Source organism: Oreochromis niloticus, linkage group LG22 (genome assembly GCF_001858045.2).
Source record: "Oreochromis niloticus isolate F11D_XX linkage group LG22, O_niloticus_UMD_NMBU, whole genome shotgun sequence".
In the NCBI taxonomy this organism is placed as follows: domain Eukaryota; kingdom Metazoa; phylum Chordata; class Actinopteri; order Cichliformes; family Cichlidae; genus Oreochromis; species Oreochromis niloticus.
In genome coordinates, this window is record NC_031985.2 from 12,026,498 (window position 1) to 12,051,972 (window position 25,475).

Consider the following 25,475-nt stretch of genomic DNA (forward strand, 5'->3'; position numbering starts at 1 on the left):
GGTTAAAGGGTTGCTGTGAGAGGTGGTGAGCACTTTATAAAAACTGATAGCACTAACGCTTACTGGAAAAAGTGATCAAACTATTAAACAGGATTACTGGTGAACAGCAGCTTTGGATTTCTCTGGCAAAACACAAACATTTTTAGTCTTTTTTTTCCCACTACTGATCTGAATGTTAGATAAAGCCACAACGATACTAATTTACTTTTATTAGCAAAACACCATAACTGGAAACCATGGAAACCATGGACCATATACTGGAAATACTGGCCACAGCCAAGCTAGAGCATCTTAAAATATAGTTTATTAAGACATTATACATTGTTTGATTAATGAAAACAAAAACAGCCATTAAAAAATTATGTTATTACAAAATGTCATATAGTGTAGGCCATATTACTTTTTTACAGCTACCTCTATTGTTACCAGACGTAATCACTTCTTGCCTTCCTTTAACTGTCTTTAACAAAGGATTCAGCTGCTAACTGATTAATTTTAGCAGCAGTTGTACTTTAAGACAATGGTAAGCTAGGCTGCTGTTCAGTCTTTATGCTAAGCTAACCTGCTACTAGATGATTTTATAGACAGACATGACAGTTACTTTAATTCAAGCTGAGGTTTTTCCTTTAAGTGTAATCAGATCACACTTTCCTTTACACCTGTTGTACAGTTAGCGAGTTGGTGTTTTTAGCATGACAAACCCTGTTTTAATTTAGCTAATCTGCAGTTAGCCCAGTTTGTTAACCAGTAATTTGAGCTTTTCTGTTTTCCTTTAAAAAATATATATTAATTTATTTTGAAAACATTCATGTATTTCCTTTCTTCTTCTTTTTCTTCTTCTTTTTTTTTTTTTTAAGAAAATTGCTACATTAATTTAATTAATATATTACCAGCATTTGAGTAGTTAATGCTTCATTTTGAAGGTATTGCAAAGTTTGGGGTCAGTAAGAGAATCAACAGCACCCCTGCAGGTGTAGACCAGCTGATATTTGGCTCAGTTTGGTTATGCTACTTTTGCATCTTCCAGGTGCTTCAGTGTCCTTCTGTTACAATGTTGTTTAATTTACCTTTTACAGACTCTGGGCCAATAAAGAGCTGGCATTTTTACAATACAAAAGAAAAAGTCATGTTAAGAGTAATCACTATAAGCAATGTGGTACTAGCACTAAAACTGTCAAAAGAATAAATAAATACATTCAAAACATCAGCAAGAAAACATTGTAAGTTTTATTGTGCATCTTTATACAGTTTATGTGTTAATTTGGTTATGCAAACAGAATATTTAATGCTGCAAAAATACATTATTCAGGAATTTCTGCTTCATAGAGTAGCACACTTTTATTATAGAAATGAGAGGTTCCAATAAAACACAGTGTGCAACAACACTGTTTCTGTCAGTTGTTGTAATATATTATTTTTGGATGCCAGTAAATATTGCAGAGCGTAAAGTATAAAAAGTTAAAATGTGCCACTAAGATAAATTCACAACACCAAAAATAATCTTTTTTTCTTTTTTGTCTCAGTGGATAATTATTTCCTGTTTATATATGTACATTAAAAACACTGATAGAAATCTGATATTTCACAATCTGTCACATTTCTTTACAAAAACATTACCCATGTGTGTTTATTTGAGCCTGAACCTCCAGATGTGTGACTCACGCCGTCTGGAAGTTGTAACAGAACAAAGCGGACAAAGTAAATGCAATAACTTATTCACATGACTTAAATTATTATTTCCATACCAAATATTTACACATGGCACCTTTGACCATCAGTGCATTACAGACAAAGTTATTGCATCTATATAATCATCTCAAACATAAAGCGGTGGGAAACCCGCGACGGTTTTGATGAAAAGATGTGAACATTGGTCGTTCGGCAGACGTTCCCTGAGTCATAGGCCATGTCAGGTGCTGAAAATCTGCTATTTTAATCCTGGCAGAGATAAAAAATCAAAACTTCCATTATGCTGAACGTGTTTACCTGAAGTTGGTTTACAGAAGAAACAGCTGGAAAGAGCGTAATCAGTCAGTTTGTTCAGTCAGCAAAAATTCTATATTAAAATAACTGGAAACATTTTATTGTTCTAGTGAAACTGGATGTAAAGTTATTACATATTATGTAAAACACTGAGCTAACAGATGAAGAGATCTGGATAGTTTTTTTTTTTTATTCCAAGGCCTTCTTTTGAAAATGACCAGAGAAAAATTGAGCCAAAACAATAAAACCACTGACAGCTGATGGGAATAACATCAACCATATACAATGCAGCGGTCTGCTGGGAAACCTAAGATTCTGGCTTTCATGTGGATGTTCGTTTGACAAGTAAGATACCAGGTAGACTCCTCAATGGCAGTGAGCACAATATGCCCATCTACACTGAAGCAACTACCTAAGAACATGATAAGGAGCTCAGATCATTGACTTGACCTCCAGACTCCCCACTCCCAGACTAATCCAAGCATCCGTGGAGGCCTCACATTTAAAGAACAGAGCCCAAAAGAGCCACTGCCACTGTGTCTGAGCAAAGTGGATGTTATAGATATGAAACAAAACTAAGAATGAAGTTACTGCACTGATGACATACACCTCTACTTAATAAACTCAAAGTAGATCTTTATTTCATTGTTAATAATCACTTAAAAACTGTTTTTTGACTTCTTCAAAACGTTTTAGAACCAGGTCTCTGGTACCAGACATCCTGTCTCCATGCCCTCATGGGTTAGACCTGTGTCCAAGTTTGGCAGATGGTTTTATTGTTGTGGGTGATTCATTGATAATATAGTTTCCTTTCGAGGTCCTTTAACTTTATAGAAAAAGGCTAAAAATGATACAAATTACACATTTAATTTAATCCAATCTTTTGTAAGGTTCAGCATATAAACTGAAGGTTTATTCTTTGTTGAAGATTCCTGGATTTGTGTATGGAAACCAGTCTCTTGCTTGCAGCTTCCATAAGCAGCTGAGCTCATCATAAAGTGGAAAGTTTGCATGTCTGAATCATCACCTTTATCAGTCTTGTGACAGGTAATAGTCTGTCAGCAAATAAGCTGTTATTTACAGATGGTGGTGGCTGCTGCTTCTTTGCTGTGTTTGACTAACTATGACAACAAATTTGGTTATTAAATGGTTGTGAACAGACAGCCACATAACGTCCACTTTGCGTATACCTAGCTTGTATTACCAGAACCTGTTTTTGTAAAGATAACATATTTATGCCTTTTCTGAATACATTTACATCTACATTTATTGCAGGGTGGATTTATTTATCTGGACTACCTTTGTGTGGTTGTTTGGATAAATTTTATTTCTTTAGGACACGACCAGGCTGCAGGGTTTAGAATACAGATATGAAATCATCCTTTTCATCAAAATCTTTGCAAGAACATGCTCAACTTTTTGCATTTAGTATTTTATTAATTTGGCGATGAGATGCATTTTTATTTGTCCACAAATTTGTGGTAATTGCAGAGTTTCAGGCGACTAGATTGATTTTCTTTTTTTTAAAAAAAAGGTGAGGAGATGGACAAAAAGAGATGTTTGAGGTATCAAGATGACTGTGTTGGATGCATAATTGAAAGAAAAATGCTTCTCAACTTTAGTTGATGTCTCCATCTTGCTAAATAAAGTTCTCTTTATTTCAGATACAGGCTTTCCTCCACGTTGACTGTGATGCAGTTCAATTCCCAGGAGGTCAAGGTAAGCCACGACCCCTGCTGGGCGTACTACCTGCAACCACAAGACTCCACCACCATGTCCTCGTACTGCTTGTACACCACATTGTTTCCTGAGTCGATGTAGAGGATGCTGATGGGGCTGAGTTTGGATGGGGCGCAGCAGCTTGGAGGCATGTTGCTAGGGTTCATTGAATTCATCAGAGTCTGGATAATGGCGTGGTTGGTGGGCTCCAGGTGGGAGCGCAGGGGGAAGTCGCACACCCCCTCGCAGTGGTACGCCTCATAGTCCAGCGGGGCAATGATCCAATCGTCCCAGCCCAGATCTCTGAAGTTCACATGGAGGGGCTTCTTGCTGCACCTGGATTTCGACTTCCTGCCATGTCGCTTCCCATGGCGGGTTTTGGATGCCGCAGTCCTGCGTCTCCTGCTGGCTTTAGTGCCAGGGCCCCTCTCTTTGGGGCTTTTCTCGAGGCCCAGTAAGGCTCTCCCCTCCCTCCTCTCGCTGAAGAGCGTCTGCTTCTTCTTCGACCTGGTGAAGACTACTAAGATGGCCTTCTTCTGCTGAGGCCTCCCATGTCGGTGCAGTCCCAGAAGATGCAGATCCAGCTCCCTCTCAGGATTGTCCAGCATGGCCCTGAGCTCCAGGCAGAAGTGCTTCCCCTGGCTCAGGTGTTGTCGCTCCTTGAATATCTCCCACACGTCCAGCACCTCCCACCTTGGCCTGTGGGAACCCTGCAGGTCCAGTGTTTTGGAGTCGAGCAGCTGCTGGTCGTGGCAGGAGAGGAGCTGGATGTCGACAGGCTCTGTTTCCGATATCCTGAAATTCCCAGACGCTTTGGTGTAAATCCTGAGCTCGGCTCCCAGCACCTCCGCTTTTTCAGAAAGGGTTGAGACATCGAACAGATACTGTTGTCTCCTCAGAGGGGAGAGTGGGAGGTCATCTGTGGAAAACATTAAAACAGCAGGGTCAGATGCCTTCTCACTGAGATGATCTACATACCACAAAGATGTGGAATCTGACAGATAAATATCCCAAATGCAGTCTGCACTGAATTAAACTGGGAGACAGAATATGAGTCACAGGTGAAACAGCAATAATACCTACATGCACGCACTCACGCGGCAGAGCTCCACATACCTTGTCCGCTGTCCACAAAACTTGCAATAGTGTTTGCAGCTTTTGAAGAACGGAAAAAGCTGGCATTGAGACCCAGCTTCTCCGCCGTGGAGAATGTCTTGTAAATAGACAACATGTAGTCATGCGGCTCAATTAAGTCTTTAGGTGCTGCTTTGTTGTATCTGTCCTGTGAGGGTCGAGCGTAAAACTCCTTAAAATATTTAGACGCTTCTTGTGAATTAAACATTTTCGCCGCTTTGCTGCTTTTCGGCGCAGCTGGAGGGAAAATAACGAGAGTCTGGAAACAGGGCATGTCCCACACGAACACAAGAGCCCCGCAAAGAAAAGAGAAGTGATAGAAATCCATCCTCTGCGCTCGTCCTGAGTCTGACTCGGAGCCTGACCTGTGGCCGGGGGGGACCAGAGCTGGACTCTGCATCTGCTCCTGTGTGCAGCAAGTGGCTGCTCCGCAAAGTGCGCACAGCTCAGAGGGACAGGCGGCGCGCAGTTTAAAAAAACAGGAGGCGAGGACACGCCTACATTGTTCTAAAGGCTTAAAGGAGCGGGCGAATTAGGCTGTAAAGCTAATTGTTCCTCTGACACCCCCCACCCCCCTCACGGAAAGACAGATGTGCGCTCAAAAGACTATGGTGCAGGTAATTGCGCTGACTTTTCTCGCTCTCACCAAACATGCTTAAATGGAATCGAAATTTATCTTCAGTTTTAAGCCTGAGTTTTGGAAGTTTCTCTGCAGAACTATCCCTGTAACTTAGCTTCGGTGCATTATTTCTTTAGTGTTTATTGTGGAGTGTAATGCCCTCTAGTGAAGCGCAGAGATACTGTTTTGATGCGAAAGAGGAAAGGCGCACAGACGCAACGTCCTTCAGCACCGTGGACAGAGTCTGTGCTCAGCAGATATAAATAATTATTAAAATCCACACATTACTCATTTAGATATATTACAGATTCATGACTAGAACAAACAGACCCTTTTTATTCCTGGCTTTTCGAAATGATGCGCAGAAATGTCGAACAAAATCAGAAAAATAACGAAGAGGAACGAGATGCCACATTGATGTCATGAAGAAAGATATCACTACGTAACTATACTACACTTTTCTGCATGGTTTGAAATTTTTTCGTGGCGTCACGATGCTGTTCATTATTTCTTTATTTTCAGTTTTATATTAATTTTGAGACATTTGAATTATTTATTCCAGCCCCTTCTAAAATGTCCTTAATAGTGGGAAGATTTAAAGTTATAGCCTCAGTAAAAAATTGAGTTTGTTGATATCCCAAAGGTGCTGCTTTCAACACTCCATGTAAAGAGTCGTGGCAAAGGCCCATGTTCATGAAAATTTAGACTCCATATACCTTTTTTCCCCCCTCCAACCACATTCTTTGAGTAGATATAGGCTCCCTTTCAGTATGTTGCCTACAGCACTGCAGTCTGGGCTTTTAATATTATGTTTTGGTAGTTTTTTCTTTTGACAGTGAAGAGCCTCTATCCACTTTGCTGGCAGGGCAGACCAACGAGCTTTGTTTTTTAAAGCCCCCAAAACATGAGAAAAAAAAGTCATGAGACATTGACGCAATAAGGATTCCCTTAAAGATAAAAAACAGAATTTATTGAAAAAAAAAAGTAGTTTCAAACAATCATTAACATGCACAAAACTGTTGCAAAATTTCTTGTTTTCCTTCAGCTGTTTGCAGTTTCAATTTCACTGCTGCACTTTTTAAAAGTAGAGTTAGTCTATTTGGACCTCAAACCCATATTAAATCTTACACACAATACAATGAAAGAACCCAAAAACTAACAGAAATTAACATCAAATGCACAAAATCATTCAAGAAAAGCTTTATTTTTACTTTGTAAAAATGATTATTTGTTGTTGTATTCTTCATAAATCCCTTTTACCTGAGAAGATTTCTTTGTTCTAATGGATATTGATCAGAAGGCTAAAAGCAATGGAAAAATATACCATTCACAATAAACTTTCAACAACAGGTTTGTTTTCGTCCTTCATGTTAACGTGACTTTACATCCTTTATCCTTGATAAAGCGGGCTGAGCTCTTCTAACCTATGGGGACAGCATCAGAGCAGCAGGCTACGGTGTAGATGACGCTAGCCAGGCACAGAGCACCAGCAGAAGCAGCTGTGCCGGAGTTGAAGATGCTGTCGTCGGTGACCTGACCGGTGGTCGTGGTAGGTGTCGGCTCTGTAATGTTGCTGCTGGTTGTCGGGATCTGGGTGGTGGGAGTGTTCTTAATGGAGAAGGCTCTTGATGTGGTGCCCCAGTCCTTCAAAGTGAAGACCATCGTCAGGTTCTCACCTGCAGATGAAGAACAAATAATCATACATATGATCGGATCAGTTTCTGCTTTCATAAATAATGCTTGATATTTATTTTATGCACATATTGGTTTCGCAATTTTTTTTATCATGCTCTGGATGAATGCACTGCACCAGCTCTTTTCAATCTGCCAGTTTTCAAACGTTATTTAGGTTCAGGTGAGGATGTGTGGACGCACCGCTGTTAACAATGGACAGGTCGCTGAAGTTGGCCCAGCAGGTTCTGAACAGGATGGTTGTGTTTCCTTCAAGCCCGCCAACGCTGTTTCCATCGGAGTCCTTCAGGCTGGCTGTAACCATGAGAGTCGTCACTCCCACGGAGACGCAGTTTCCCTGCAGACATTAACAAAGTCAGTGTGAATGGACACACACACACACACACACACACACAAGGGACGAATACAGACTAGAAAACAGACTTAAGCCTTAATTATATTCCATTGTGGACACAAACAGCTCGAGACCCAATGGCTGAGAGGGTTATTCCTGTTATACGTATTCAACTTATTTAAAGTCTGCTGGAAATCTGTCACCTGGGGTGCAGGGGTAGCTAGTGCACCATGACGTAAACTCCCACCAAACAAGTCAGTGTGGTCATAAAAACATGCAGGCACATGCACCTTCGCATAGACCGTTGTGCTCACTGTCTGATGAAATTTATGTCACTTGGACTCGAGCAGACCTGGAGAAGAAAGTGTAATCAAGGCTTTCTGAGTTAAAACTAGGAAAATTAAAAACTGAACTGCATTTTTGAATTATTAAATAATGACTGCCATTAAAGAAAGTTCAGATTATCCACTCAGATAAAATCGTTGATTTTCATGCATAAATGTCCCAAAAATGTTCTTTATTTTTACTCTAATAATTCATTCGAGTCCACTCCACATTGACAGTGAAACTGCCTTCTGTGTGAATGATAGCTAAGTCTAGACTACAAACTTTATATTGGATTGAGGAAAAACAAAAGAATCATGGTAACTTTGAGAAATTTACATTTCTAGAATACCAGATGAGTCATACTCAGTCCTACTAAAACAATCCTGAATATAAAGTAATCCAACCCTGGTCCAGGTAAGGTGTGAGAAATATGCAGTGTTTATATGCATTGGGTGACTGAGTTAGTAATGAATGAATTAAATAAAGGTAGAAGGGGATGAACTGGTTGAAATGAAAGATCATCTAATAATACAAAAATCAGATAAACAAACGCTGCCCTCACGTCCTTCCCAAAACATCAGCTTTAACACTGGCTGTGCGATAAAACATCTCGAGCTGCCTCACCTCTGCATCCACAGCCATCAGACTGGGCTGCTGGTAAAGAGGACCCACAAACTCCCCGGCTATCGGCTCCTCGATCAGCAGCAGGCGGTCCACGCCGGACACGTAATTCACGGTAGGTTCCTCTCTCGTTACTTCCTCTGTCGCCAACTGAGGTTAAAAACAGGAAATCACCGTGTAAATATGAGACATTCCATCACACACGTAATTTATTTTATCATCTTAATATCAAAACAGCTGTTATAGTGTCAACAGAGCAGATGTTGTTCTGCTTCACCTCATTCCAGCTGGGGTCTGAGGATGGAGGAGGAGGTGGGACCATGCCAATGGAGGAGACATTAAAACCGATGGACTGACTGAGGTTTCCAGTCACTGCTGCCTGACCCAGTTCATCAGCGATGTTCTTCAGCAGGGTAAAGTCCTCGTCATCTGAGAATACACAGGCAGCAAAGATGATGATTAACTGGACAGATTAGACCCTAATGAGCAATAAAATGACACTTTTCCTTCTTTCTAACCGTTGGTGCTGTTTGTGGTTTGCTGGACAGGAGGCTTCTTGATCTCCACCTCCACCGTCAGGCCTGTGGATCTCTTCCTGCGACGCGCGCCTCCGTTCTCCCTGATGACCTTGGAGATGCGGATCATGTTGGGAGGAACTTTGAGGAACACGGCGAGGTTCTGGATCAGGCTGTCGCCATAGAACTCCTCCTCGGTCATTGCGGGGAACCCGAAGGCGATGACGAGAACCGGGGCAGTACGGATCTCCACTGGTTGAGAGCCTCTCAGCACGACCTTCAGCATCTTGTAGTCCTGGTCAAAGTAGTTGGTGCCTGCAGTGGCATTCAGCTCGGGGACGTACTGACCTGGAGCGATGAAACACAGAAAATCTTAGATCATCAGTTAATCTTCAGATATAATTCATACATGACAAAGACAGGTACATAAAGGGCTACGTGACATTAGCCCGGCTGGCGTCCACTAGATTCTGAAAGACGTCTTAGAGCCAGTTGATGAACCTGATTTACCTTTCTCTCCTCTCCACTGGACATTGTTGGGGAAAACATGGTACAGAAAAACTTGTTAGAATACTCATGTTACTTCTTTGTTGTAGAGAATCAAGTTATTTAGTTATTTTAGTTACCAAGTCAAACCTCGATCAGGGTTTGGGATCATAGTTTTAGACACTTTAAGCTCCACCCTGCTTGTTTTTTTTGTTGTTGTTTTTTTTGCATTAATATTTGGGTTCTCAGATGGGTTTCATTGTTTTTATTTCCACTTTTATTTTGGTTCCTGTCTCTATAGTTATTTTCTTTATTCTTTTATGAAGCAGGTATTTCCTGGTTCTTTTTTTAACAAATATATTCTCGGTTTTATTTATTGCTACTTTTTCAAGTCTAGTTTCTGTTTGTGTTTAGAGTTGTAGCTTGTATTTAATTCCATCCTCCCCCCCCTGTGCTCCTTGTATCCTGTCACGCTATTTTCTGTTTTATTTTGGTGATCATTTTTCTCCTTGGTGATCATTTTGTGTTTGTCTTTGTTGACAACTTTAGATCCCACTGTTTATTTATGTTTTTGAATTTGTTGGACTTTCTGCCTAGTAAAGGTTGCTTTTTTTGTTTTTTAAATCTTCTTTGTGAGTCCGGCATTTGAGTCCTTTTGACCAGCCGTGGTGCTAATCGGCACATGATATCTTCGTGTAAACATTTAGTACCTGCGAGGATTGGTTTCTTCAAGATGTAGTCAGTGTTATCAGCATTCCACTCAGCATTGGTGGGAGCGATCAGTTGATTATTGAAGTACACATCCAGACGCTGAGGGTTGGAATAAAACACTGACACCACGATGCTCTGCACAAATGTAACAACAAAAAGACAATTAATTAAAAATGGAAAAGTGACTGAATGTAGATTGAACTGAAGACTTAGACATCTGGTTTGTAGTTGTGGGCATTTTTTTAATGATTTATCTCAGGAGTGCCTTTTAAAAGCTTTACTCTTTAAAAACAATTAATACATTCAGAGCAGCATTTTCAAAAATGTGGACTGACCTCAGACGGATTAGAGTTGAGCATCATGAGGCGAAGCTTTTGCGGGCTGACGCTTGTGAAGTAAACATCAAAGGAGTGACCGGTGGCTACGATGCTGTGGAACAGAGAAAGTCTCCTCTGGCAGGTGTAGCCAGAACACCAACCGTGATCCTGAGGACCTGGACACAAACACACAAAACAGAGTTTTAAACTCATTCTGCTGTTTTTGAACAGACCGTCAACACCCAAGATCTTAATCATATGATGGAAAACGTTTCCTTATCCTACCGTTGATCAGATCCACGTAGCCGTCTCCAAGCACAGCGACGGGGGACAGACGTCTGGTTTCTGTGTCAGCGTCGAGACTTTCAATCACCAACATCTTGTAGTTCAGGCCGAAGCACTTGTAGCTCTGCCAGGAACTCATGTAGGTGCATGTTCTCCTGATCACACCTATGCACAGATTTTTAACTAGATATTTAACACTTTCCAGTAAAACTCATGACCACCGCAGAACAATAAAATTACCCATTAAGCAATAAACCAATGTAAGAAATAAGACAGGAAATATCAGACACTAAGGTATCTGGGCTGGAAAAATTTATTCATTTTACTGGTAAGATATCATTTTAAACTGTATTCAGTAGCTTGAACTTAAAGAAATAGAGCCTGATTATTGTAAATCAAAGGAAAAAATAAACATTTACCAGACACACTCTTGTATCTCTTCCACCAAGCTCTAGTTACCTTTGCGTGGAGCAATCTGGTTCACCGGGATTCGGCTGCCATTGAGGGCTGTCAGCATAACTTTGGGGATGCGGTAGTCGCCCAGCCCCCTCCTGGGATCTCCTCCCCACTCATACTCGGACTGCGGCACCACAGCGCCCACTGCACCCAGGAACGACCCATCCAAGTCATTCAACAAGCTCTTCTTCTTCGCATCACAGTCCATGTCCACACAGTCAGCAGGGTTTACTTTACTGGGGCACAAAAACGTTAGATTTTACTTGATCAAAAGCTCAAATAAAAAAACAAGAAAATAACATTTAAAAAGGTTTTTCAGCTTAAATTCTAAAATGAAGCAGCAGCAGTGAAAATGTAAGATGCCTGTAGAGTGCACAAGGTTATGTTGGCATTTTACCACTCACGATCACGATTCCCGTGCCTCCAAGTTGACTTTTTTCTTTGTGAATAGCTGAATACCACATTTTGATATTTTTTTCTATTCCATGAAAAACATCAGTAAATACCCAGCTTAAAAAGGTCAAAGTTTTTAACGCATTTTCACACAAGTTGTTGCGGAAAATCTGCATCATCATGTCAAAGAGCGGAGGTTATTGGTGGTGATGTCAGAGTCATGTGATTGTAGTTTAGTTTAACATTAGCACTTCACTTCTACACTTTGAAAACCGTACAAGCGGTGTCAGTGTTCGAAGTTTACCTTGTTGAATAAAAGGTTCATTTTTGCAGGCTGACTTACAAAACATGTCATGCCTTCACCATGTGAAAAACATATTATTACAAGTTATTACCCTAAAGCCTTAGCACTCCTGACATCTGTTAGCATGGAGTGACCTACCCCAAATCAGGTCTGTGAATAAACACTTTGGCCTCGTCTGTACTGTCAATCATCTGAATGCCTGAAATCTGCACAGGGTGCTGCAGGTCTTCATTCAGTGGGTTTGTGATGAACATAATGTTTGCCTCAGAAGAGCAGACATTTCTGAAGTTGACAAATGTCGTGTCTAGAAAGAAAGCCAATGCAATCAGGAGTTAGCAGCATGTTTACTGGGAAAAAGCTCCTCAAAAAGTCAGTTTGATTCCAAATCTCCAAGGCTGAACCAACCTTTGACTGTCATCAGCCCTTTAATGGAGTTGTAGTTCATGTTTAGATGATGAGCCTTAGCTGGAGCACTGTTGTGGGCAGACTGGAAATTTGGCCAGCAGATTCCAGATCTGCCACCTGTACACAATGAAAGCAGAAACATCAGTTAAAGAGGTTTATTAGCATTTGCATGTATACGTTGTTCAGGTTTTACTGTTTTTATTCTTAAATTGACAAAATCTGTATCTAAGAGTTTCAGTTTAACTCTACCTTGGATAGGTCGGGGAGCCCGATGGCCTGAAGTGGTGGCCAAATTAAAGTCGATGTTTGACAAAGTGTCTGAACAGTTGAAGCTCGGGCTGCTGCCAACAATCAAGGAATTCTGGGGAGAGAGGGATTTGAATTCAATCTTTTGGCAAAGACAAAGCTCCCAGAGAAGAACCACAATCAGTGAATCAAAATAAAGCATCTCACCTGAATTAGCACTGTTTTATTGGCAAATTCATGGGAGAGAGAAGGGGGACCGTAGATCATAGGCATGATTCCCATGCCGTTGTCCACCAGGGTCACGTTGGAAACCATGACATTCACGATGGTCTGTGAAAGGGAGAGGAAGAGGAAAGGGTATCATTTCTTTTGCCTTAATTAGATTATGTATCTACTATATCTTTATTTTCAGACAAAGCATGGACCCTTTTAAAGCGAACACATATTAGGTTTGTTACATATTACTTGAACAAATTCCTCGAGCAGGCTTTTGTCAGGTTATACTTCTAATGCTAAAACTGCTTTCTGGAAAGGTAACTGGAACGTTGTGAAAATTATGGCAAAAAGCTACTTGATGCAGTAAAATATGACCAAATGTACGTGCGTGATCCAACATAGTCTGTTCTTCCTTGAGTCTTCTCATTAAAACCCTCAGGTTATTTGTCCTGTTTTGGGTGAACCTGGCTGATTATTCAAGTGTAGGAACCAGAGACTTGGTTTTTAATACCTGGAAGTAGATGCCGTAGTCAAAGCTCCTCCAGACAAAGAAACCCTGGATGTGGGAGCAACCAGGCAAACCGTCATTGTTCAGATAGACCCCGAACAGACCGCCGTGAGCCTCGTTATGAATCCACGCCTCATTATCATTTATATAACCTGCACAAGCAGAAGTTCTGTAATTTAATGATCTGAAAGAGGAAAAAATTTGCAGCAGCCTGTCACTTTTGATTAAAGTCATCTATGTCACCTGGGCATGGTTCGCCATCAATGCGATAGGCCACTCTCTCATAACCCGCCACAATGTTGTGCTGCAGCACGACGTTTGTCCCCTCGCTAACCTGACATATGTTTAAAAGAAAAAAGAAGAGCCCAGATGATTATTATAAACATACATTACTTATGTTTAAGTTGAGTGGATATTCCTAGAAAACAAACCTCAATGGCAGCATTCCAGTCAAAGTTGAAGGGCTCCTCTCTGCCTTGGTACGATCCAGGCCACAGTGTCATCATCACCAAGTTCCTCCTCAGTTTCACCTTATTTCCCCAAATTCTGATGCCTGAAAACACAAAAACAAACACAGAAGAATAGAAATTTAAATCAAATTTATAACCGTTTTGACTTCATGAGATACAAAAACAGAGCCACGGACAGCACAGCGTTTACCTTCTCCGACAGTGTGGTGCACGATGTTATCATCAACGTTAAGGCCGTCTGTTCCAAAAACGCCGACGGCCGGAGAGAAGCCGTCGTGGAAAGCGCAGCCCTGAATGTATGACTCTTCTTCTGTCACCTTTCACCACAGAAAAAACCCAACAGATTTAACAGATACTTTCTTCTCATTAAACGACAAAAGCAGCAGTTTTGTTTAAACAAGATATAAAAAACCATATTTGCAGTTGTTAATCCTCCTCTATGATCAGGCGGTTGCTGGGAAAGATGCTGTGTGTGTGTGCGTGTGTGGGCTGCACCTCTCCCAGATTGAGGAAGGCCACAGAGTAGCGTGGGTCGCTGTAGTCAGTCCAGCCTTCCTGGCCAGAGTGGTAGAACTCCACGTTCCTGATCTGAGCTTTGCCTTCAGAACAAAATTGCAAATTATGATGACAGAAAGTCTGAGAGTCATCCTCACGACTGATATCCACTCATCTACAAACATTAACAGTTGTAAGCTCCCATCTTTCATGCTATACATGCAGTGTTTTGCACTTAAAGCCTTTTACAACAATCACAACCATTCCTTTAATGGTTGTGATTGTTTCTGCTGAGTCTGTAACACTGTATCTTATGTAGTGTCTGTTTTATTAATGTGTTTCTGTCCAGTTTTTCTCCTTATTATCTGGCTTAAAGTCTGTTTATACTGAAACATTTCCGCTCCCTCACTCTGTCAGTGTCACTACTACACTCCATCACTGACTGCTGTTTCAACTGTTTCAACCCCTTCTCCACCACAGCATCCACCTCTTCAGGGCGATGTCCTTTTTTTTTACCTTTATAGTCGATTCCCTCCCAGGAGTAGGTGCCGACGAGCAGCCTTGCTCCGAACGAGTCTTGCATCATAGTTGGATAATCCTGACCGATGATCTTGATGTTTCTGGTCAGGAGACCAACATCAGCTGCCAGAGTGTAGGGGAAAGTCGTACCTGACACAGAGTGAGTCCCACCTGTGGACAGAAGATGACGCAGACGTTTCAGTGTTTGATGGCGTGTTGCTTTGGAAACATTAACTGAGGTGGTTCCTTGGTAGTAAGAAGACAGCCAGCAGATCTATGTTACAGGTTTGCTTATAATGTTTCTTCCCCTCATTAGTAAGTTAAATTCTTACAGATTCAACTCATACACAAAAAGGCTTTTTATTGAGATTCATATTATCAGACCTAACAGATCCTGTCAGCTGTGGTAAAAGAAACACCAGAACAATAACTTCAAGTCCTGAGCTACGACTCACCAGTATGAGTGTGGGTCAAAGGCTGGTTCAGGGTCAGGACGAAGCCATCCGCGGACACGGCAGTAATCTGACGTTTTTCTGTCTCCCATGTGCTGTAGCTGCTGGTGGAAATTACAACCTCGTCTCCAACCTGAAGCAGGCGTGTCAAAAAGCGAACACTTTCAATGAGAAGTAATTAGAGTAAAGGTACTCGACAGTCTGGTAGAAGGAGAATTGATTGATTTTGTTGCTCAAGGTATAAAAATTCAGGACTTTAGTTGGATGTTATACAATCTGCTTTCAGAACCCAACACGTGAATGCAGTACATAATATAAAAAAATAGAATAACACATTTTAGAGGAAACTCTACAGACCTGCCAGTCGACCGACTGCGACAGGGTCAGTGTGTCGGATCCAGCGTTAGCAGTAGCGGCGAGTTTGGTGTGGTAAACATTGTGAGGAAGTCCGTAGAGCTCCAGTGTGCCAAACACGCCTGTTGCATGAGAAAATATATTATTTCTGCCATTGTAGATGATACATTTCTGATGTTAAATTGAATTATTCATTTAAATAAAATGCCTTAGCATGTGATGACGTTATTCAGATAAACATATCTATTATATAACATATGTAAAATGAAATGTGATGCAGCACACAAAAAGCTGGCCACAGTCATAGACCGAGAATCTCTGCTGCACACAAACACAGCCAAGCAAGAACAAGCAGACTTTCAGCATTTTCAGCGTTTGTAATCTTAAGTTCACTATGTCAGAAAAAACATGTTTTTACAGTATAACAGCGCATTGATTTTCTCCAGGGCCCCATTTATTAAACCCTGCCACACACACCTGAGGGTGTGACCTGGACACTCAGACAGTAAAATCTGCCTCCCTCAATGATGCTGGCAGCTGTTCCAGCTTTGCCTGTGGTGATAACGCTGTACGGATTGAAATCATTCAACGCTTCCTTGTAAACTTAATGGAGTTTTTATCAGAAGTTTGATCATTTCTGGTGTTGCAAGTACCTATTTGCATCGTTATACAATTAGAATAACTGGCACTGTTGGATATTATCAAGTTTAAAATTAATAGAAAATGAACAAAGATAGATAAAATATGCATTTTGCATACTGCATATTAACCCTTTCACGCACAGTGGTCACTACAGTGGACAGCTATTTAAAGACTGTTTTCTTGTATTTGTGTCAGTGTTGATGGTATACTTGCACATAAACCACTACATTGGACACTGATGTGTCACTCCATGCCCAATTCATAAGTGAAATTGTATGTTGTCCACCTAATTGGACATACAAAAAACTCTGTCATACCTAAAGATCCTGATTGAGGTTGTCATAATTCATGTATGAAAGGGTTAAGTTAAAAGTTCTGAAATTTTAGAAAAACAACAAAAAAAAGTAAAAAATTAAAATTTTGTACCATAGCCTGGATTTTGAATTATGCATCACGTATATTAACATAGTTGAAATAATCTGAGCAGGAGTATGAACAGTGTGTGATGTTTATTATGCAACTGCAGGGTTTATCTTATTGCACTTGCAGGTTTTTAGAAATGTCATCAGTCTCTTCAGGTGGTGCTGTTTTTGCAGTACATACACTAAAATGCGGCAATTTTTATTGCGAGTAAACGAGTCTGAGTCTTCTTACCCAGGACTTTGGATCCCTGGTTGGGTCCGTTTGGCAGAGGCCAGTCCGGAGTGCGGTGGTTCCCTCTCAGCTTGATGTGCAGCTGACCTCTGAACGGCTCGTCGTTCCATCCTGCAATCAGCCGGCCGCCCTGAAAGAGTCACACATGTTAACATCACCTAACTCATCGTGCTGAGTCAAACAGTACATGTGACTTCCACATTATCTGACATTATTTTATATTACGTAGGGGCAAATACACAACTCAGAGCTGCTGTCATATTAAATATATGCTGGAGATAAATGCTGATAAATTTGTGACATTTAAAGGAAGATTAGTTTTACCTCTTAAATGCATTCAAGTGAAATGAAAGTCATTTATGTTAAAGTGATATTCTGGATGAGGATCTTGGAGATATTACTGATCACACTGACCTGGATGGAGATGTAGACAGCATCTATCGCCACAGTGTTGTACTCGGGTACAGATCGAGCCTGTCTGGTAGATGAGCTGTTCATGGTGTCGGGGATCTCAAGGACTCCGATAACTGTGAGCTTGTTGAGAAGAGGAGTGTCGGTGTCCAAAACGACCCACTGCCCTGTGGTTTAGCAAGGATAAAGAGGCATTTTTAGTCACAATATACTTATAATAGATGTTTTATTTTCAGAAATTTCCTTTTTTCACAATTATTTTTTAAACTGGCTCCAAAAAAAGCAAAAATCAATCTTTTTGTGTTCAAATGTTGCCAAAGAAACTTGTAGTTTTAAGCTACATTACCTGATGGGATGACCACGTCAGCACCCTCTGTTGGCTCAGTGAAGTTGTTTTCTGCCGAGCCTTTCCAGAAAGAAGCATTGGACCATCGGCTACAGAAAAACAGACATTTTGATGCTACACCAAGGCCACACCAGAAAAAGTTAAATGCACAAAACGTTTGATAGAAAGATAATAATCAACTTACATGAAGTTACCAGGTCGGCGGCTAGGTAATGGCGCGAGAGTGGCTGGAGGTGGTGGTGTTGGTGGGATGCAGTTGGGGTAGAAACAGCGGAAGACCGCAAAGTTCGTCTGAACGTCAATCATAGATCGGTCAACGCTGGACCTCCGCCTGCGCTGGCTTGTCTTCCCAGACACTGCAAAGAGAACACAACAATGTTACTGAACGCTTTAATAAAGAGTAACAAGCACCCGAAGGTAAGATGTACAAAAACAGCAAAGTTGATAAACTTTGCTGATTATCAAGAAGGATGGAAGGATGATAATAAAGCAGGCCTCCCTGAGTTTAACGCTTATTTATATTTTATCACAGAAAACATACTACAAGCTGCACAAGCTATTAAAAAAATGCAACAATTTCATTTAAAAACATTCTGCTCCTATTCTAGCAGCATAATGAAAAAGCGGGTAACATGACTGGCTTTTTAAAATGCTCGTTTCCAGTATTCTTATTCTTGGGCTCCACTAGTGTAACTTTGCATGATTCACATTTCAGTATAATCTCGTTTTATCTAATGCCTCTGTCAACTTAAGGACCGCTTTCTTGTGATTTCATCAACTGGGCACATCAGGAGGTTCGGGCACATCTAGAGCTGTGCACCTGAGATTACCACATTAATGACATCTGCTCTCTTCGACATCATAAAGAGCCAAGGGTAGAGAAAATCATCTGAAAGTGAGTGTCTGGAGACACTTTGGGCATTTTTAAATTGTAGTATTTACACATATAGTAACATTATATATAGGAAATGCATAAGATCATTTGCTTTAATAAAATAATAAAGGATAAATCAAAATGTGCAGTACAATATATCCATATTAAAGTGCGTCTAACCGATGTAGTAGAGGTTGTTGGAGCTTTTATTGAAGTACCAATCTCCGTTCTTGTTGTTGCTGAAGCTCAGTGGCGTCAATGAGCCGTTTCTCCTGTCAATGATCTGGAAACTGTCTGGACTCTGCGTGAAGTTGTGGTTGACGATGACATATTGATCCCGCTGTATGTAAAGAAACGCGCGACAAACATCAGCGTTTGCGAAGCCCTATATCGTATTTAACATACTTTACTCGCGTGTTCTTTGACGTGATTACCTTAAAGCTGTAGAATTTTCCGCTGTAAGTGATGTTGGTCACGTGATCCACATTTTCAAAGTACCAGTTGTACGTCTGTCCAGAGGGCAGCAAGGCCATCCATCCAAACGGATGAGTTAGTCTCTTCTTCAAAAAGGGAACCCTGGAGCTCCCTGAGTTTAATATAGGAGACAGAGCACACATATTTCTATGTTTGTTTATATGTTAGGAGGTTTGCATTCATTAATGCACAATAATTGTCTAACATTTCCTACAAAGATAAAATATTATTCTCTGCAGTTTGTTCCTGATGGCATTTTCAGTTGTTGTAAAATCTTTACTGCAGTTCCTTCTAAACACCAGTAGATGTCAACACAGGTAAGAAAACAAAAACAAATTCCAGCTTCTTCTGCAACTATATGAGATCTGAAAGTAGCAAATACAGTTTTTTATACCATGTGAGTTGGTTAGGATGACGTCCTTGGCCACCAGAGAGCTCGGGGAGGGGTTATTAAATGCCAGACGGTGGAAGTTAACGGTTTCATCGCACACAGCGCCGGGGAAACCCACGCTCCACTCGGCACTCTGGGAGCAGTGAGCAGGGTCCAGCAGGTTGCTCATAGGCACAACTACATGATTTATGTTTCCTGAAAATAAGCAGAAAACCGACTGAAGCGCCAAGAAATATGAAGAACATACACATTGACGTTTACTTTAAAACAATCAGAAAGAGTCTTTTTACAAAACATTCTGGAAGTGTATTAAGTGTTTAGCTTTGGTTGATTATTAAAGGGATAATGAAAAAGCAACAGAATATTTGAATTACTTCTTTTTTAATTGGCATTTTTTTAAACAAATTTCTGAAAAGATTAATCAAAGTTTATGCTTGGAAGGCTTGTATAGCTCTGACATGACAAACTGAACCTTTATACACGTATAAGAGAGAAACTGGTGAGAAAATAAAATCACTAAAGATTACCTGTGAGGGAGCCATCAGTGTCTACTAGCTGCACTTCATGCTCCCACCTGAAGCCGGCCTTGTTGGGTGAGTTCATGTACTGGATGCCACTGAACCTGGCAGCCCAGCCACCACAAAGCTCCACACACAACCCGTCGATCGAGGTTACCCCGACGGCTGCACAGGAGCTGTGGTTGAAGTTGACGAACTTGCTGTTAATGACGCTCATGCCGTCGTCGAAAGGCAGGATGACGCCGCGGTGCGTGCAGAAGTCACTGCCCAGTCCAAGCTCGTCCACGTGACCCACAAAGGTGCTATTGGACACCGTCGCCCCGCCGTCTTCTCCAAAGCCCTTCACAGCCCACTGAAAGATACGCTTGGCTTCGATGCCTGCTTTCTCATTGTTGACCATGAGAAAGTTGTTGAACTGCACGGCGCCTACATTGACCCACTCAGCACCCTTTTCGCAGTTCCAGGTGGTGAGAGAACGGAAGACAGCGGGCTCGGGGATCGAGGACTGGCACCCTCCGTTCTTCATGGGGAAAAACTCTTGGAAGATCCACAGTCCAAACCAGCCCTGGGAGTGCGCAGTGTTGTTGTAAAACTCACCAAGGGGAACTCTCTTCTGGCAGATGTTTGGGTCGTAGGAAGGGCCATCGGGGTGGTCATGCATGCGGTACCAGAAGCCAAAATGCGTTCCCCCTGCAGCAGCGTTGTGGCGAATGATGTTATTGGGATTTGTGACCCAGTAGCCGGCGGGAGTGACATCATCATTTAGCAGGCTGGTGCTTTGTTTGACAAACACAGCCAAGTTGTACTGCAGGATGTTCTCTGTCTCAATGCCATCCTCAATGAAGAAGGCCCCGCCCATGATGTTGTAGATCACATTGTGTTCCACCAGAAGCCGGTGGGTGTTATGGATGGTTACGGCCCTGTTGAAGGTCTGATGAATCGCACAGCCCCTCACGTACGACTTGTAATTGATGTCTCCCATCAGATGCCAGTGGATGGGATAACGTCCCAACCTGAAGGCCTGTCCGGCATGGAAAACCTGCAGAACAACAGCACAAAGACTTCAAACTTTTAACACACTAAAAATAATTTTAAAAGATACTATAGTATGGAAAGGTTTAGAAAACGAAAATACATTTTACCTCAACATATTCTAGTCGGCCAATTGCAAGATTCTCACTTGGTCTGGGGGCGTGGAACATGATGCAACCTCCAAACTGATCGCTGCCGGCCTCCTCTCCAAACCGTCCTTGGAAACACGTCTGGGTGGTAAACTCACCTGAAGGACACAGAAGTGCAAAAATGTATTAAATACAGTGTTGCTCTTGTCTCAGAATTAGTATGCAGAAACAGCAGAGGAGGGATCAAGCCACCATTGCAAAGTACCTGTGTTGAAGCCGTCCGGGCAGGCTTCAATCTTGTCATTCCATTCTTGATTCTGTGAACCTCGCACGACGATGTTCCTGGTGAGGAGCCCCACCTCAGCTCTGCCCTCAAACACCGTACCATCAGGCAGCGTCACGGACACCCCGAGGTGAGTGTAGTTCAGCGGTTCGGTCAGGGTGAGAGTCATTCCATCAGCCGACACGGCGGCGATCCTTCTCACCTCATTCTCTCCTTGACTGTGCCTGGAATATAAATAAATACGTTTAAAGCCCTTCTGCAGATTTATTAAAACCTTTTATTTTTAATCTACATGCTCCTGCTGTCCTGTGATTAAAACACATCAGTGACTTCTTTTTTTGAATGCATAAAACAGCATTTCAATGATGTTTTGTAATCTTAACCCTCCATTCTTTTGATTGTCAGCAGATCCTGGCACACATATTCCGCTATCCAGGTTAGCAAAACCAGAGAATCATCCAAAGCCAAGGAACTGGAGCGGTGGCAGCTACTGCTACTTAGCTAAACCATGAAATTTAGCTTTCAGCAGGGCTAGTTTATTCTGCTGTTCTTTGCTTAATACATAATCTTATTTCACATATTCCTTATTACAGTAATAAAGTGAACAACATGTTCCATTTTTTTTAAATATAGGGAACTAGAGATTTTAATTCAATTAGCTGCTAACTAGCATCCTGCAACAAAAATGCTAATTGCTGCAATTTATTTAATATACTGTTATGTTGCACATTTTTCTCCAACTAAAGGTAACTAAATGAACACATTTATTTAAAATATTTGACCAATTTAATAGACAAGTATATTAAAGTCCACTTTTCTTTCCAACTGGCTCTTTTTTTAATTTTAAAAATAATTTCAGGATTATTAACAAGAATTTTAAAAAGTTGAAAATTTGGCTTGAGATAATATCAGCTGCTAATCACTGTAATTTTACATTTTGTATTCCATTTCTTTTTGCATTAAATTAAACATTTCAACTAAATGCCTACAGTTCCCGTGTTTTGGCTTTATAGCTCAGATGAATAACTTGGATTTATGCTTTTATGAACCGGTCCTCAGCAGTACCTGTGTCCAGTGGTGGCAATAACGATCTCATCTCCTACTTTCCACGTCACCGCCTTCATCAGGTTCAACGTTTGTGAGCCACTGTTTGCTGTTTGGGCCAAGTGGGTCCAGGGGATTGGCACAGGAATACCTGATTTTTAAAAAAAAGTAATTTTAAACTTGAGCAACTATTACAAAACTGGTCCCCTTTGGGGGTTATTATTTGATTATTATCCTGGTTCCTTAGAAACAGATGAGGTGACAATAATCACTTTGAGCACCAAGACCTAAAACTATTGTCAGCTTACACATGATATTATTACATGACATGCAATGCGTGTTTTTGAAATAATTGGGTCAAAGCTATTTGAGGTTTCTGTTGCTGAACGCCTTCTGTTTCTGGCTCTACATGATACGATCATGCACCTCAAGGGTGAAAAAAGTTATAAAGTTATAAGTTATTTATTTCATTATTTATGTCAGTAAATGTAGGAAAATAACAATATTAAAATGCAACTAATGAGTGACAAAATCTGTGGAATTACAAACAAAATGTAAAGTCTGTATTAATGCATAACGAGTGTTTTGTTGCATTTAAACAGAACAATCTTAAAAAGATCCTAAAAAAAATGTAATAAGTACAAATCAGGATGTGGAACTTGATTTATACCTGATCTACACCTTATGTGTGTATATGAACATAAATTTGTGTGTGCACACCATGGAGGTCCAACACGCCCTCTCTGACAGCCAGCGTCTTGGCTCCATAAACCGGAAGTTCAGGTGAACGCAGTTGACCGTGGAGCGTGATGATGGCTTTGTGTTGGAACGGTGCCCCCTCCTGTCCGATCTGGAGCCGCCCGCCGTCGGTGATCAGGATGTTTTCTGCCTGCAGCTCGATGTCGGCTTCATCGAACACTAATGTCCCTCCTGAACGTAAAAAGAACTTTAGTTTCTCTGACAGTTTGAATTTCATTCCATTTTTTATTTTAATATTTTATCTTATTCTGCAACAGTTTTCCAAATTTAGCATTTTCACAAACACTGCATCCAACATAATTCAGTTTTTATACAATGTTGGCTTGTAAAAACACACATTAAGAAGTCATTTTCACACCTTGAATAAGCAGCATTTTGAGCACAGGTGTGTTGGTGTCCAGCAGGATGGTCTGGCCTTTAGTAATAACAGCAAATGTGCCCTCCTCAGGTGGAGACAGACCTCCCCACGTGAACTTGGACGACCACACGTCAATGTAGAAGAAATCTGCGTTGTCCTGAAGAACAACAAAGAACACTTGATGAAAATATGTAATCAGGAACAATGAAATCAGTCAGACAGCACTGTTCCTGTCCTTGGAAGACGAGTAACTTTACTAAACACAAACAAATCAACCTCACCATCTTGGCGATGCCTTGGTTTCCGATGCTGACTCTGACTTTGGTTTCCTGAGACTGCCCCTGAGCGCTGGTCACGCAGATGATGTGCGTGCTGTTGGCGGACTGCACGTCACACACCGACTCTGCGATCGTCACGTTGATCTCGTTAATGTCAGTGCTGTAATATGGGAGGGGGAGTGAACGCAAGCAGGAGAGACAGACTGAAGAAAACCTATTATGCTCATTTGTAACTCTCTTTTTATTCAGTGACCTCCTCAGTAATCTTTCTTTAAGATCAACTCCCAGTTTGCCCAATTTTCTAAATGGGAAACTTCTGGAAGCCAGCCGAGGGGCAGCACCTAGTTCTTGTGAGTTTTACATTGTTTAAAAAGAGCTGATGGCAGATGACTGTGTAAAAAAAACAAAATTATGGCCCTTAGTGGTAATGAATACGTGTGCAGACACTAATATAATTCATTATGTGTCAAACATGCTCAACAAAAAGCAGTATTTGTAATTCATTATTCAGGATTGTAATCCCCGTGTTCCCAAGCAGAGAAAGTGAAAGCAAAAGCAGATATCTTTTGTCGGCTGAGCACTTATTCTTGATCAGTGATCCATGCACGTTGGGCGTCTCTCAATTGAGTGAAATGTTTTCTTCCTTTGCTGTACCTGAAACCAGAGCCGGTGATTGTGAGCCGGGTGCCTCCAGCAGTGCCGCCTCTGCGAGGAGAAACCTGAGTGATCACTGGAGTCAGCTGAGATTTATAGGTGAAGCCGTTTGACACGTTGACCGCATCATGTGGGTTAATGATGGCAACAAGGCAGCTGACCTCTGACTGAGTGCCTGCAAGGATACAGGACACACACACGCAGTCACACACACAGACAGACAAATCACGCAACAACAAAAGCTTCAGATGTCTCATCATCCATATCAAGTTATCTTCTTATCAAATGTGACCATTTTCTGCCTTGTGACAAGGCTGACAGCATTCCTCATAATCACAGTCTGTCTCCTTTAAGGCCTTTAGGGAATTCAGTTGGTGTCTTAAACCAGCTACTGACAACTACTGATGTGATAATAAGTTTTTTTTTGTCTGTAAAAACACATACAGTACTTTAAAAGGTAAAATAAATTAAATCTTGCTTGTCACAGAGATATTTTTTAACTAGTTTGTGTTTAGTAGCTATTAATATTATTAAAGCTGTGGATCTGGATTTTACAAGTGTTTTTTTGTATTTGGTAATGTAACAGTGCTGCTCAGAATTTTGCCACTGCACAATCTCTAATTTGTAACAAGCTTAGTTTAATTTTTTGCGAAGCAGGATAAGATCAGCAAACTCTTGTAGGTTCAGTTTTCCTGTAAAAATCATGTTCATTTTCATTTTTGGAGCAACAGACCAGAGTTTAAATTGTGACCAGGGCATGCATCCAGCAAGGATTCACAGGCTAGCCCAGATCCCGCATCGGTTAAGCAGAGTTAAGCGTCACCCCCAGTGTGTTCCAGATGAGAAAGGTACATTAAAGCTAATGAATCCCTCTCTATGCAGCTCACAGAGAGGTGGAACATGGGCAAAGCAGCACTATGCGACATAGAAATGACCTCTTCCCAATGTGCAAACCCACATCTCTGCTACATAATGCCTAACACTAGCCACAGAGTGTGATACACTACTGTGCTGTCGGGGTAATGTGTCTTCTTTCCAACTAATGGAAAGAAATGTTCAAAATACACCGCAGTGCATTACTTAGCAGTAATAATAGCAACGTTTATA

At 41.2% G+C, this 25,475-nt stretch overlaps 2 protein-coding genes across 5 annotated transcripts in view; both read right to left on the reverse strand.

Annotated features, from left to right (window-relative positions):
* Positions 1-1,236: 1,236 nt before the first annotated feature.
* gdf6b (growth differentiation factor 6b) lies at positions 1,237-5,291 on the reverse strand. The gene is made up of 2 exons (XM_003447275.5): positions 4,819-5,291; positions 1,237-4,621 (listed from the first exon to the last, which is right to left on the reverse strand). Exons 1-2 carry the CDS (start codon positions 5,234-5,236, stop codon positions 3,729-3,731), a joined length of 1,311 nt encoding a protein of 436 aa, XP_003447323.1. The 5' UTR covers positions 5,237-5,291; the 3' UTR covers positions 1,237-3,728.
* A 1,107-nt stretch (positions 5,292-6,398) lies between these two features.
* The window catches only part of pkhd1l1.1 (PKHD1 like 1, tandem duplicate 1), a 44,750-nt gene continuing 25,673 nt past the window's right edge, over positions 6,399-25,475 (reverse strand). For all 4 annotated transcript variants that reach the window (XM_019350491.2, XM_025902071.1, XM_025902072.1 and 1 more), the window contains 36 exons: positions 24,369-24,543; positions 23,718-23,874; positions 23,437-23,593; positions 23,040-23,249; positions 22,341-22,470; positions 21,258-21,499; positions 21,014-21,150; positions 19,881-20,910; positions 19,357-19,548; positions 18,923-19,074; positions 18,669-18,828; positions 17,799-17,970; positions 17,615-17,703; positions 17,272-17,435; positions 16,858-16,987; positions 15,565-15,683; positions 15,211-15,340; positions 14,753-14,926; positions 14,237-14,340; positions 13,932-14,058; positions 13,703-13,824; positions 13,515-13,605; positions 13,275-13,423; positions 12,755-12,877; positions 12,551-12,662; positions 12,302-12,418; positions 12,035-12,200; positions 11,203-11,435; positions 10,744-10,908; positions 10,477-10,634; positions 10,141-10,276; positions 8,948-9,292; positions 8,707-8,858; positions 8,433-8,579; positions 7,331-7,484; positions 6,399-7,131 (listed from right to left, as the gene is read on the reverse strand). In XM_019350491.2, coding sequence (XP_019206036.1) covers positions 6,875-7,131; positions 7,331-7,484; positions 8,433-8,579; positions 8,707-8,858; positions 8,948-9,292; positions 10,141-10,276; positions 10,477-10,634; positions 10,744-10,908; positions 11,203-11,435; positions 12,035-12,200; positions 12,302-12,418; positions 12,551-12,662; positions 12,755-12,877; positions 13,275-13,423; positions 13,515-13,605; positions 13,703-13,824; positions 13,932-14,058; positions 14,237-14,340; positions 14,753-14,926; positions 15,211-15,340; positions 15,565-15,683; positions 16,858-16,987; positions 17,272-17,435; positions 17,615-17,703; positions 17,799-17,970; positions 18,669-18,828; positions 18,923-19,074; positions 19,357-19,548; positions 19,881-20,910; positions 21,014-21,150; positions 21,258-21,499; positions 22,341-22,470; positions 23,040-23,249; positions 23,437-23,593; positions 23,718-23,874; positions 24,369-24,543 — 6,578 coding nt within the window. In that variant the 3' untranslated portion in view covers positions 6,399-6,874. The remainder of the gene's footprint in view (positions 7,132-7,330; positions 7,485-8,432; positions 8,580-8,706; positions 8,859-8,947; positions 9,293-10,140; positions 10,277-10,476; positions 10,635-10,743; positions 10,909-11,202; positions 11,436-12,034; positions 12,201-12,301; positions 12,419-12,550; positions 12,663-12,754; positions 12,878-13,274; positions 13,424-13,514; positions 13,606-13,702; positions 13,825-13,931; positions 14,059-14,236; positions 14,341-14,752; positions 14,927-15,210; positions 15,341-15,564; positions 15,684-16,857; positions 16,988-17,271; positions 17,436-17,614; positions 17,704-17,798; positions 17,971-18,668; positions 18,829-18,922; positions 19,075-19,356; positions 19,549-19,880; positions 20,911-21,013; positions 21,151-21,257; positions 21,500-22,340; positions 22,471-23,039; positions 23,250-23,436; positions 23,594-23,717; positions 23,875-24,368; positions 24,544-25,475) is intronic.

Coding starts and splice junctions, on each gene's coding strand:
- gdf6b (XM_003447275.5), bottom strand. CDS start 5,236: ATGCAGAGTCCAGCTCTGGTCCCCCCCGGCCACAGGTCAGGCTCCGAG. Junction 4,622..4,818: donor TTTTGTGGACAGCGGACAAG/GTATGTGGAGCT, acceptor TGTTTTCCACAG/ATGACCTCCCACTCTCCCCT.